Source organism: Onychostoma macrolepis, chromosome 20, assembly GCF_012432095.1.
Source record: "Onychostoma macrolepis isolate SWU-2019 chromosome 20, ASM1243209v1, whole genome shotgun sequence".
Taxonomy (NCBI): Eukaryota; Metazoa; Chordata; class Actinopteri; order Cypriniformes; family Cyprinidae; genus Onychostoma; species Onychostoma macrolepis.
In genome coordinates this window covers 9,178,254-9,190,719 of record NC_081174.1, presented here as the reverse complement: position 1 = coordinate 9,190,719, position 12,466 = coordinate 9,178,254, and the positions used below count along the sequence as shown (strand labels likewise).

Genomic DNA, 12,466 nt, shown 5'->3' with positions numbered 1-12,466 from the left:
TCTACACTTAAAGCTTTATAAACCATAATCTATAGCTTCCGCTAACTGAGCCTATGCGTTCACGAGAGAGTGGCGTTCCAGCGGATGACGTGAGCTCCGGTGAGAAGTGATGAATGTGGAAGCACAGAGAAAAGAGCAAAACAAAACAGGTCACAAATTAGATGTACAAAATGAGCATTTGTTAAAAATAAAATGGAGGATTTCAATACAAGCCAAGAGGAGACTAGTTTTTCTTTGCTGTAAACAAAACTCACCGGAGCTTACGCCACACCTACGTCATCCGCTGGAATTTTCATTTTTGGGTGAACTATCCCTTTAATAACCCACACAACAATAAGGGAAAGTAGTTTCATAGGCAGAACAATTTATGACACTTAAATAAAATAACTAATACGTCTTTAGTAAAGGTCAATTTCAACATTGACGTCGATTTCAGGCATCCAACCCTGCACAATAACAATAAACCTACATACAAGTAGTCAGATGACAAGTTGAAAAAGGCAAATGTAGCTCAAGAATGAGAGTCAATTTTAATAGTGCTTTAATAAAGTTCAGCAAAGGCAAAAATAATAAAACTCAATGGTTTCAACAAAATACTAAAGATCTCTACTTACATAACACAACCTTCATAGAGATGAGAATCAGAGACAGAGCAGTTTGATTGGTAAAACAGTATATGAATAAACATTACGTTCCCTCACATAACCCAGACAGTAGTTCTGAAGTACTCTTTACTTACCATTAGAAAAGCAAAGCGAAATGTACAGTTCGTAGGGTTTGTTAAAGGCTCTCCCCTTTAGACAAAAGACCTGATACCTAAATTAAATCTGAAAGGCACAAACAAGGAGCATAATGAACTACACTTTAAAAAAAAAGCCCCGTCCAAGCCAGTTCATTGAACAAACATAGCATGGACATAATTTAACAAAACATATCAATACTTTCAACTGCAGAACATACAGACACAGAACACAACAACCTGTCATTTTGCAGACTGAATGAGGGCACAGATTAAAAAGTCAGACTAAATACTATAAAACTAAATATGGGAGGACAAAAAAAAAAAATACAAAAACAACAACAAAAAACCACTAACAAAGCTCCACAATGCACAGAATCAGGTGTTGAAATCCTCCTCAGCAGAGAACGGGCTGAAAGGAGCACTTCTTTCATTAAGAGCACAGTTCGGTTTCATCCCCCCAAAATTCAACGCTGCCTGAGCTTCAGGAATAAATACAAACTACTAGAAATGTGTAAAATAAGCCTGACCGCAAGTAAAGAATGAAGGGTGGCCTGACCGAGCACTTCATTGACACCTAACGCAATAATTGCACACAAACACACGCAGGACAACACGAGCTCTGTGATGCACTGCCCAAAAACATGCATCATACTGACAGAGCAGATCTTTAGCCAGAGTACAGTTAGAAAAATCCATGACAGACGTACAAACACGCGAACAATTTAGTGAGATCGACAACGTTACACTTAACTTGCCTGTTTTCATTGGTATCTCTGCTGTTGAACATACAAAGGTCTAAAAACATAGCAAATATGAAAGGGAATTATTGGAACACAGTTCTTGGTTGCTTGTTTTTAGTGTTTGTATAAGGTGGCAAATGGTGATGAAATAGTCCTCGTGAGTTGGACGATTCACTTTACACAGGATTCAGATGGCTGACCTAGCTACGGAAATCACCAACAAACACGCACGGCTGCAGTAAAAACTGGCCGTCTTAACACACCCGAGTCAACTTAAGCTAGCGCCAGGCGCTCAAATTGGCTCCCTTCGCCCTAAAGTTTTCATACATCTGAGGGGCAAGAATATTGTTCTAAAATAGAAGTTACGGACTCCTGTGAAACTCTTCAGGTAAAAGGGCCTTCTTAAAAGGAGGGGGAAAAGAAAGAAACAAATCTCTTGGATGGCACACGTTATTTTTGTGCCGATATCATTTAAACAGCACAGTAGCACTGGGACGTTACTCTTCAGCCCCCCAAGTGGGAATCTCCTGAAACATACAGTTTCAGGTCTCGATGTGTCTTGCCTTAAGAGTGGACAGTTCTGGGTTTTGTTCTTTACCATTTACCACTCTGCATCTCCAATGGCTTTGGAGAACACGTAATCCCGCCCGTTCAGATTCATTATCCCGTCTTTCAGGTGAAATTTCCATTTGTTCTTACTTCTGTGAATCTGAAGCAAAAGATATTGTCCGAGTTTAATTTCATGGACCATCAATAAATTAAAAAATTCAATTTCTAAATGTTTAATTTCTTATATATTATAAGTTTGAATTCATTTTTCCTTATGCAATGTCAAATTCCACACATCAAACAGAAATAGAGATTTATTGCAAAAATATTTCTAGGCATGTAATATGTTAAAGCAAATTATCAACAAATAAACTATCACGATAATGTCCTAATTCATACTTCCCTTACAATGTCCGATTTCACTTGTAATGTTAAATAAAAATTAAATATTCTTGCATTCAATTTGATTTAATACAGTAAAATACAGTTTATTTATTAGTATTATATTAGATCTGTGCATTACAGTAGGTCTTAATACAGGCCGTCTGTCTCAATGTTACTCAAACAAAAGAAAAGAGGGAATCACTCGCTGTTCTTGATTAAACTGCGTTTTATACTTTATTTGTAATGAACACACAAAAGGGATTTTTACATTTGATTATTTGTTTTTCTTTCTTGAACGCTTTTGTTTAGATAAGGTAAATGCATTATTTGTTTCTTATATTTGTTCTACTGCTTTCTTTGCATTTGTTCTTAATTACAATAACAAAATAAAAATAGCTATATTGTGATTATTAATATAGTAATGATTACTGAGAAGAGGAGGAGGAAAAGATTCAGTGTTGCTAGGTGATTTTGCCTCGGAACCGTCAGGAAACTTTAACTCAATTTCTCAGAATTTACTTTGCTGACTCTGTCAGTTATTTTTCATCAGATTCCAACAAATCATATATTATTTTGAAGGCCTTTTTAATGGAGAATGTAAAAACTCATTTTTGAAAATCTGCTCACTGTGACTCATTTTGCCAGCACAGGTCACATTTATATATAAAACTGTAGAAGTCTACTGACATTCTGTGTGGACCCAGTTATCAACTGTTTAAGGAAGGCAGAGGGAGAAAAAAAAAAAAAAAAAAAAATCCACATTTATTTTTCTCATGATTTTAAAACTTCAATCCGTAACGATACACACCTTGTCATACTGGCAAACCACCACGTTCTCAGTGTCGAACAGCTCCTGATCTTCCTCATCGCTGACGTCATCTCCACTGTTTAATGGCTCCTAAATTAAAAGACAGATTGTCAAATAGACAAATTATGACTGGACCAAGCCAGACACTGGTCACTGTCCAGCACAAGCATTGTTTCAGTATCATTTATATAGCTTTATTCATCTTCAGTCAGTTTTTTTATTTTTATATACTCCTTTTTTTAAATTATGTTTGTAATGGGTTTTAATTAACAATAACACTATCCAGAAAGTACCTCCTCCACTTGGCCATCCTCTCCACCATCTTTCTCTTTGTCTTCATCCTCGTCCTCATCATACTCGTCCTCCTCCTCTTCGTCCTCCTCCGAGGACGTGTCTCCTGCACCGTCCACCTGGAGCACCATGGGAGGTTGCTGCGAGGCCTGTTGCTGCTGTGGCTGTTGTTGCGGTGCCTGTGCTTGAGCCTGCACATGCGCAGTTCCCTGTTCCGGCTGCACAGCCATCGCTGTTGCCTGCATGACCTAAATACACACAACTCCCCTCAATACACACAAGCCTCACGCATTGTTCAGTATCAGTGACATGTACTTTATGCTTGAGGTCAGAGGTTCTGCTGACCTGAGTGTTCTGCTGTACTTTATTTCCTGTGAGGACAATCTGCTGCGGCTGGATGATGACTCCAGTCTGCTGGGAAAGGCCTCCCTGAAGAGGAGTCAACACCTACATGAAGAGAAACACATTCACTGCACTTTTGTTCTCATACACAGATCATGTGACTTCTCACCAGACTTTGAAATCCAAAATAATGTAAAAAAAAAAAATACTACAATAACAACCTGGTAATTGGTTAATGGTAAGTTTCCTTGTATAAATACTTAAACCATTACTATGTTATAAGAGGAAAAAAACAATTAAGTACTCTGTAATACGTATTAACATTTTATGAGCCAATGAAATAGTCTGTAAATTTATGTTGCTGCGCTTTTTCTTTTTTTTCTTTTTTAACAGTAAATATCTAGCAACCACAGCTACCCATTTTTAATTTACCATACATTTCACAGATTATTTATAGTGCACATCTTTCATAAACCACTGGAGTAACCCTGCAATAGTAAAACCTGCTCTACTTCCATTAGTTCTCTTCCAGTAAAACCGTCCTCCATCAGTTCTGATACTGCATTTTAAACAAGCAAGACACCCGACAGACTTCTTGCATTGGCTAACTATGATGAGGACCTCTGCTGACTCTGGGAAATAAGTCCCACTCATCAAGTGCATAGACGCAGTCACAACACACCCTGCGGCGACAGAACTAGAACAAACGTGTCACTGTTGTGTTAAGTGAAGTATGAAGCACAGACCTGCTGTATGACGGGGGCCTGCACACCTCCAGGCTGCATCTGTGGCAGAACCTGCTGCTGCAGCAGCATTTGCTGCTGGGGCTGAATGATGTATTGAGCTCCATTGGCAGCTCTGACCACCTGCAGGATCTGACCTGAAGACACAACAGAGAGATGGGCTTTTATAAAGGCATTCACACACTTGTGTTAACATGCACATAGTCACGAAACGTGAACAAGACAAAAGAGGGAGGACAGAACTTGATTCTGTTTACCAGGAATTGATTGGATTGTAGAAAGAGGATGCTGCAAACTAAAAGAATAATTATTTTATGTGAGTGACAGATTGCTGGCTAGTTGAAATTATTAGCTCATTAAACGCAAAGCTTCCAAAGAAAAGGTTCCTAGAAAGCATCTCTGAGCCAAGTTACAAAAATACGGACATTTAAGGGATTATTTACAGTTCTATCACTTACTACTCAGCTTTTTACCACTTAAAGGGGTAGTTCACCCAAAAGTGAAAATCCTGTAATTTACTCACCCTCAAGTTGTTTTAACCCTGTACAAGTTTATTTCTTCTGTTGAACACAATATAAAAAATAATTAATTCCAAAATATGGAATAGGGACCATGAACTGTTTGATTACCCATATTCTTCAAAGTATCTTCTGAGTTCAACAGAAAAACAAAACTCAAAGGTTTGGAATAACTCCAATGACCAGGGTGAGTAAATGACCATTTTCATTTCTGTGTGAACTATCCCTTTAAATAATGACAGGGACATGAAATATTGTTTTGAGAATCATTCATGAAATGCAGTTCCAGATTTTTATATTAGGTTTCTCAGTTGAGTTTATAAATTTTGCTCTTATGCACACCAAAAAAGGGCCAATGTTTGTAAAAATTCTTATTTTATCCTTATTTTCCCTCTCTGTAAAAAAACAGAAGTTAAAGGGGCGTTATTAGAAACTAAAGTAAATCCCACTGCTGCGATTGGCTAACTTCATCGCACCATATCCTCAAGTCCTGTGTTTGCTTAAATTTTTAGTATATGGTTTAAAAAGTACTATTACTTGTGTAAAAGATGCTGCATGTACTGCGGCTGTGCACTGATTTTATTGGAAACACCCAATGATAAACTTGGTGTCTTAATAAACGTGGAACCTGCAAAAAACATCAAACCAGCATTTAACGCTATTACCAACACACTGTAAGATTAAACAAATGTATTTACCTGCATTGCCTCCGAGGACAAAATGCTTGGCACTGACATATTTAAGAAAATACATTTTTAAAAATAATTCACAAAACAGTCCGTTGTGAAAAAATAAATAAATAATAAAACGGATTTTTATTCAGTCACTCTCTTTATCCAGAAGCAGTGTGGCTTTTTATTGGAACTACTTTTTATTAATACAGTGGTTATGCAGACACTTTTCCAAAGCAACCTCACAAACCAGAGTAAGTCAAAAATAACTTGAGTCTGATAATGGATTGCATGCTTTAAAGGGGTCATGAACTGAGAAATCATAAGGTCATTGTACTATAAAAACATCCTGTAAGTTTCAGAACTCAACTTTGTCTAAAACAGCTTATATTGAAGGCAATCTGCCAAAACAACAGCTTGTGGAATGTTCTATTCTTGATCCTTCGTTCACTTCATTTTACCGCGGATTCGTTTAAAAACAAGGCACAATTTGACACAGGATTTTCATAACGATTGAAACTAAAAGATGATGCTATGCTGACTATATTGAATCTGACAGTAATGTCGCAACACAAGTGTAAGTAACTATTTATGATGTGGTCACTATTACTTTATTATAGATCGTTTGATATGCATTGAGTATTTATGCGTTTCTTTAAACCTACAATACAGCAGCATCCATCTGTGAAGGACGTAGGATGTAAGACATTTACAAGTGTTAGCCAATAGCAGTGGGTCTAAAATCCGCCACACCTATTCAAACACAGCTTTCTAATAAGGGGGGGTTGAAAACAGGACAGAAAATAGCCTATTACTTCTAAATTATGTTTTTGGTGTAAAATTCTTAATAACATTATAGGTGAACTTCAGAGAACAGTACAAAATAATTAAAAAAACAAAGGCAGTTCATGACCCCTTTAAGAAGTTAATGGAAAATGAACTCATTTATATAAATACAGATTTGTTTGTTTGTGTTTAAACTCCATTCCGGCTTCTGTGGCTATTTTCATGGCGAGAAATATTATGGCTGAATTATCTCATGTTTTTATAATTTATTTTAACACTATATTTAATCTCTTCAAAAGGGTTAACAAAAAAAATAAAAAAATTCAATGAGTTAAAACCAGCACAATCTAAAACATGCTTAACGGATAAAGGGATTCGGCAGAGAGAACATGTTGGAGGATCTTCCCCTAGTATTAAAAACTTGGACTGTCATCCTGGACTGACCAATTCTACAGCAGGTATAAACAATCTGGTCCCATCGGTTAGAAAATTTATAAATAAATAAAAACCCCAATTATGGAAGTGAAAATGATGTTGTGATATGCATTTAAGTTATTTTATATTTTAAGTCATCTTGAGGCCCCCTGGCTGAGAAGTGGTTGATTGTGATGTCTTACCCTGAGGGGTGATAAGTTGCTGAATCGGTGCTACACCTGCGGGTAAAGCCAAAGTTGCTGCTGTGGCTGCTGCACTCTAGTGGAACAAAAGATTGAAACGAGAATTGAATCCACAGAGGACACACATACATTAATGATCAGGTAGAGAGGGAGTGAGAACAATATCCTTGCTGGAATCTGCTGTGTAATCTAATTTGAAGTCGCCAGCTTTGTCTAAACCGTTTTCCAGGAAGACTCCACCCATCTGTTCTCCTGCTGGCATTAATGCTGATCCTACAGGGTGTTCACATGAACAGAACTACAGCGACCAAACCACTCCAGTCATTCACTGTCAGTGGGAGATTTCTGGATGGTGAGTAACGGTGACTGTTGGTGGACTGATGTTGGCATGTTCAGATTTGCATCAAAGTTGCAAAAATGAGCAGTGATGCAGCTAACTCTAAAGGCCCGTTCACACCAATGACAATAATGACAGTTTTAAAAAATGAAATCAAAATTTACTAGCGCACATTGCTAGTCTTGATGTGAACAATTAATCCGTGCAAGTTAATCCGCTGAAAAAAAATTGTCTTGTAATCTTTAATCAAAATCTGAAATTTACTTCCGCTCTGGAATTTCAACTGACGACGTCAGTTTGACGGCTTGGGCAGAACCGGTTTCTTCCGGTTCACGCAAACTTTAAAAGAACAGCAGACTCCACACCACAACAAACAATATCAGTGGAACCACTTTCAGCATGACTTAAGCTCATGAATGAGAAATACGTCAACAGCCAGTCAGATTAAATCCTGCTTTAAAGACTTGAGCACTTAAAGTGGTAGACAACATAACCGCTTTAACCCAAGCCAACAGAAACACTGGAGCTCCCATAATTTGCTGTTTGTGTGAACTCTGAACTACAAACCTTAAACAATTAAGTCAATACAGTGCAACAGAGACCACCCCCCTTTTTCAGTTGCCTTGGTTCTGGAAGCATTTTAAAACAAATTTTAAATACCCAAAGACATGAGTCAAACCAAAAACTGTTTTATATTTCAATATTCCAAACACTAGCATGTGAATGAGAGGAACTCAACACTCACCATTCCAGTGGCGTTCATGTGCTGGAGAACCTTAGGATCCTGAACAATGACCTGCTGCTGAGGAGCTGAGAAGAGACACACAAACAGTTTACTATTGAATATTTACTGGATCTTATTACATTACCAAGAACACGTGCACGTTCAGATCGGGCCTCACCCTGCTGCGCTGGAGGCAGGAGGACTTGCTGTGGTTGGGTTTGTGGTTGCGTCAGCTGAGCTTGTTGGGCTTGCTGCTGTTGAGCTTGCAGAACCTGCTGCTCCTCCGTATGAAAACCCTCCACCGCCTTGGACTGCATCAGCTTACTCTCCCACAGCTGCACGGTAACAGAAGGGCAGCGAGATGCAGGTTTGAATAAACCATCTATCCATGCAGCATGTTAGTATTCATCATAACAGCAAACATCTTACCGTTTTCAGCTCCATCAGGACCTGCTCATCCACTCCCTCGTCCAGGAAAAGCTCTCGGACTTCACTGATGACATCCTCCATCACTGATCTATACAGTTTAGGCTACAACGAAAGCAAACTAATTGAATCGCTTCTTGCTACCGAATTACAAATGATTACAAATCAATATTATAAATGAATTCTTTTTTAATTACTTGGTTGAATCTGTTCAGAATATCAATACATACGACTTGTTTACAAACTGGACTGAAATGAAAAAATGCATTAATAAAAATCACTTGTGTAAGGAACAAAACATCTCTTTCCAATGTGATTCAAGATGAGCCAATAAATAATAATTGAGACAATTTGGATTGAACTGAGAATTTGACCAATGAGAAAGAAAGTTATTGTAAAGATCTTGTAGCAGAAACATTAACAATAAAGGCATTAGCAATATGTTTACAGTTTGTCTTTATGACAACTACCTAAAAAACATTTGAAGGTTTACATATTGTCCAGGCATTTTTGTATTGTTTGAAAATTATTCATATATTTTTTTTTATACAGTTGTCTACATTTGAAGTGGATCAAAAAGGTTCAAAGTCGTTTTAAGACAAGATTGCATTTTGGTTTTGGGATTTGATCCGCTTCAAATGTTGACTAGTGTAAATTATAAATATTTGGTTTCTAAAATATTTTGAGTAGAAACATGTCTGCAACAAACTGGGGATAAAACATAATATAAAGCATACATAATATAAACAAAACGTGTGCCTAGCTGTGGCTTTGTGGTAAAGTTTGTCTTAAAGGGAGTAAAACACATCAGGCTTTGAGGAAACACTGGGGATGGCGTAATAACGCAAAAAGCACCGAACCATTTTCGAAATGAACGGTTCTTTTGAACAGAACCGAACCGAGGGATTTCAGTCTGCCTCTCCAATCACCATTTGATAACCGGATCGGAGTCGAAGCAAAAATAGACACAGGGCGCTCTGATAACGTGTCCGGCTGCTCGTTATCGGAGCGCGATGCATCCGCTTCGTCCATAAACAGCGCGTGCACCGCGGCCAAATGCAAGCGGCGAAACTGAAAAAAGAAACAATATTCAAAACACATGCACTTCCGGATACAGCTAATCCGGAATGAGAAAGCAAACGTCTTTCTCCAAGTTACCCAGAAACCACCATCGCTATGGCGCCACTAATACATTGTTTCGCTACGACGGTAAACAGGCAGCGGGCTCGCGGTCTGCGTCGCGTCCCGTCCGTCGGCTCACTATTTAAAGCGCAGTCTGGTGTTTATATGCAGAGCCGGTGACGTAGCGCCGAGTAGCACCTTCCCATCCCGGGCAGACTATATTAGAGCCCCGGTATGGCTGTATAAAACCAGGCGTCTGAAAGAAGGAGGGTCAGAGGCGGAGAGAGACGCAGACAGAGAAGGGCGACGGTAGCCATGATGAAACAGCGTTTGCCTGCACTGTAGGCTTCCGTGAACGGGTTTTATTGTGAAAATCGGGTCATATTTGGGTTTATATGCATGGGATTCGGTAATATAGGGGGTCGTGTACACTTCGTTAAAATAAGATGGTTGTGATGGAGCTTCGAAAGGCTTTCGTTGTAACACGCAGGACAACAAACACCACAACTGAGATCTTCCTTGAAATACGCAGATCTACTGTATTTGTTTTGGTACAATATCGGACTCGAAGGGTGCTTTAGTAACAGACTGTAATATATCGAGTTAACTTACACGAAGAATGCGAGCCAACGTATTTTATTTTCCGCATCAAACACAGCTTTTTACACGGCCGAGGCCAAATGTAACAAAGTCCGTGTTAGTTTAACACTTTAATGCGCTTTTTCCAACACATAATAAAGCTTACTGCAATGGATCAGAGCCACTGTTTTTCTCCCTATCAGCAAACACTCACACACACTTCCCTACAAAGAGCTCAAATGGATCAGATTTGATGTGTACGTGTGTCTAATATGATTTATTATTGAAAATGCCAAGTGTGGGTTTGGTTAAAATGCGCTGCGTCTAACTACAATGCTTGGACACGTGTGTGATTTCGAGTATGAGTGCCGTTTGTCTGATCCTTACCACTTGGTTCGAGTTAGCCGAGCTCGCCATTATGAGCGCAGTGAGGGGAAAAACACACCGCGAATATCAAGCAAGAACCCCAAAAAGCATTTAAAAAAACCACGGAAACATCTAAAACGTTTAAAAAGTTGCCGGTTAAAGTTTCTGGAAATAAAAACACAGCTGTTTACGGTCTTATTCACAGTCCCAGGGCTGCTGCTCCCCAGCCGTCCGTCTTCTCCGGTCCTCCGCCTTTATATACGGAGCTGCGCGAGACACAGGGCAGGGTCAAGCGGGCGCTGTGCGAAGTATCGCGAGATTTCGACGCGGTCTTACCGCGAACGCGACACGGTTAGTCAGCAGATCCTGGATCAGCCCGTCGCTATGGAAGCTGTCACAAAAACCAGCCGATATATTCACGTTTATCAACATGAAAAAGACCAGCTGTTACGCTTGTTCGATTGTTAATTACTGTGATTGTGTATTATCTTCTCAAGCATTCTCTGTTCTCTTTCTATTCTTTTGATTTGTTTTTGATTAAAAAAAAAACACTAACACTAGCGTTCCCTAATATTTTTTTTTCTATTCTATCTACTTGTTTAAAAAAAAAAAAAAAAAAAAAAATATATATATATATATATATATATATATATATATATATATATATATATATATATATATATATATTATTATTACTATTGAGACCAAATTTATTACTCTCCATCTGCATCACTGTAAAAGTTGACTTTACTTTAAAAATTGAGGAAACCCGTTGCCTTAAAATTTTTAAGTAAATAATTGTTTTTTTTTTTTTAAAGTTAAGTGAACTTGACAATTCACTTAACTTTTTTTTTTTTTTAAATTATCATTTACTTTTAATTATCATTAAAATTTTAAGGCAACGGGTTTCCTTAATTTTTTTAAGTAAAGTCAACTTATAACTTTTTACAGTGTATATGACTAATGCTATAAATAAAAACTTAAATCTTTATGTTTTTAAAACGAATTTAAACTTTCAGGAATCGCTAAAAATCATGTAATAACATCAAAGTTTGCTTTAGAGTTATGCTTAAATCGCACAGTTAACACAAGATAAATGAATAAAAAAGTTATGGGGAAATGTAGTCCTTCATTGGAAAATACAAGCCTAAAGGAGTTACCATTTTCACCACACGAGGGCGATGTGTACTACTCCATAAGCAACTACTGGTTTATATCTTAAGATTTATTTTAAACATTCTTATGCATGTGTTTTAGATTTAGATTTATTTCTCAGCACTTTTAAATCATTGGGAATAGCAAAACTAACAGTGTCAACGTTTTTGGAGGTAAACATTTCAAGAAGTTTAATTCTATAGGCAAGTGAGTTACTATCTCACTAGAAAGTTTTGGAGTGGATTGTCTACATTCAGATCTTTTTCTCTCTTTTTTCAGATATAAGGTGTCTTGACACAGAAGCGTTAAGGCCGCTCTTTGCCTGCTCAAAATTCAGTGTAAAGAGACAATGCCGCATAAATTCCAGACTCAATTATGCAGCTTGGACCCACGTCAGCACTTAGTATCAAAGGCAGTTTATGCTATGCATTTATGCCTCCTCTGAGAGGCCTTAAACACCTAAATTAAATGACACATCGGGTGAAGCTTCTGTGCCACTTGAGTGTAAATTTGGTTTTAGAAGATGAATAGAAATCTAGAATTCATGTTTGCCAGTAGTATGTCTA

At 37.9% G+C, this 12,466-nt stretch overlaps 1 protein-coding gene across 1 annotated transcript; it reads right to left on the bottom strand.

Annotated features, from left to right (window-relative positions):
• Positions 1-518: 518 nt before the first annotated feature.
• gtf2a1 (general transcription factor IIA, 1) lies at positions 519-11,020 on the bottom strand. Its single transcript, XM_058756971.1, has 10 exons — positions 10,767-11,020; positions 8,682-8,783; positions 8,431-8,587; positions 8,274-8,338; positions 7,192-7,267; positions 4,603-4,736; positions 3,860-3,961; positions 3,517-3,762; positions 3,224-3,313; positions 519-2,191 (listed from the first exon to the last, which is right to left on the bottom strand). Exons 1-10 carry the CDS (start codon positions 10,794-10,796, stop codon positions 2,084-2,086), a joined length of 1,110 nt encoding a protein of 369 aa, XP_058612954.1. The 5' UTR covers positions 10,797-11,020; the 3' UTR covers positions 519-2,083.
• Between the last annotated feature and the right edge of the window lie 1,446 nt (positions 11,021-12,466).

Excerpts from the sequence above, each read along its gene's own strand:
- gtf2a1 (XM_058756971.1), bottom strand. The coding sequence starts at position 10,796 with ATGGCGAGCTCGGCTAACTCGAACCAAGTG. Across the intron at positions 7,268-8,273 it reads ACATGAACGCCACTGGAATG|AGTGCAGCAGCCACAGCAGC; the intron begins GTGAGTGTTGAG and ends TTGTTCCACTAG. Across the intron at positions 4,737-7,191 it reads GCAACTTATCACCCCTCAGG|GTCAGATCCTGCAGGTGGTC; the intron begins GTAAGACATCAC and ends TTGTGTCTTCAG.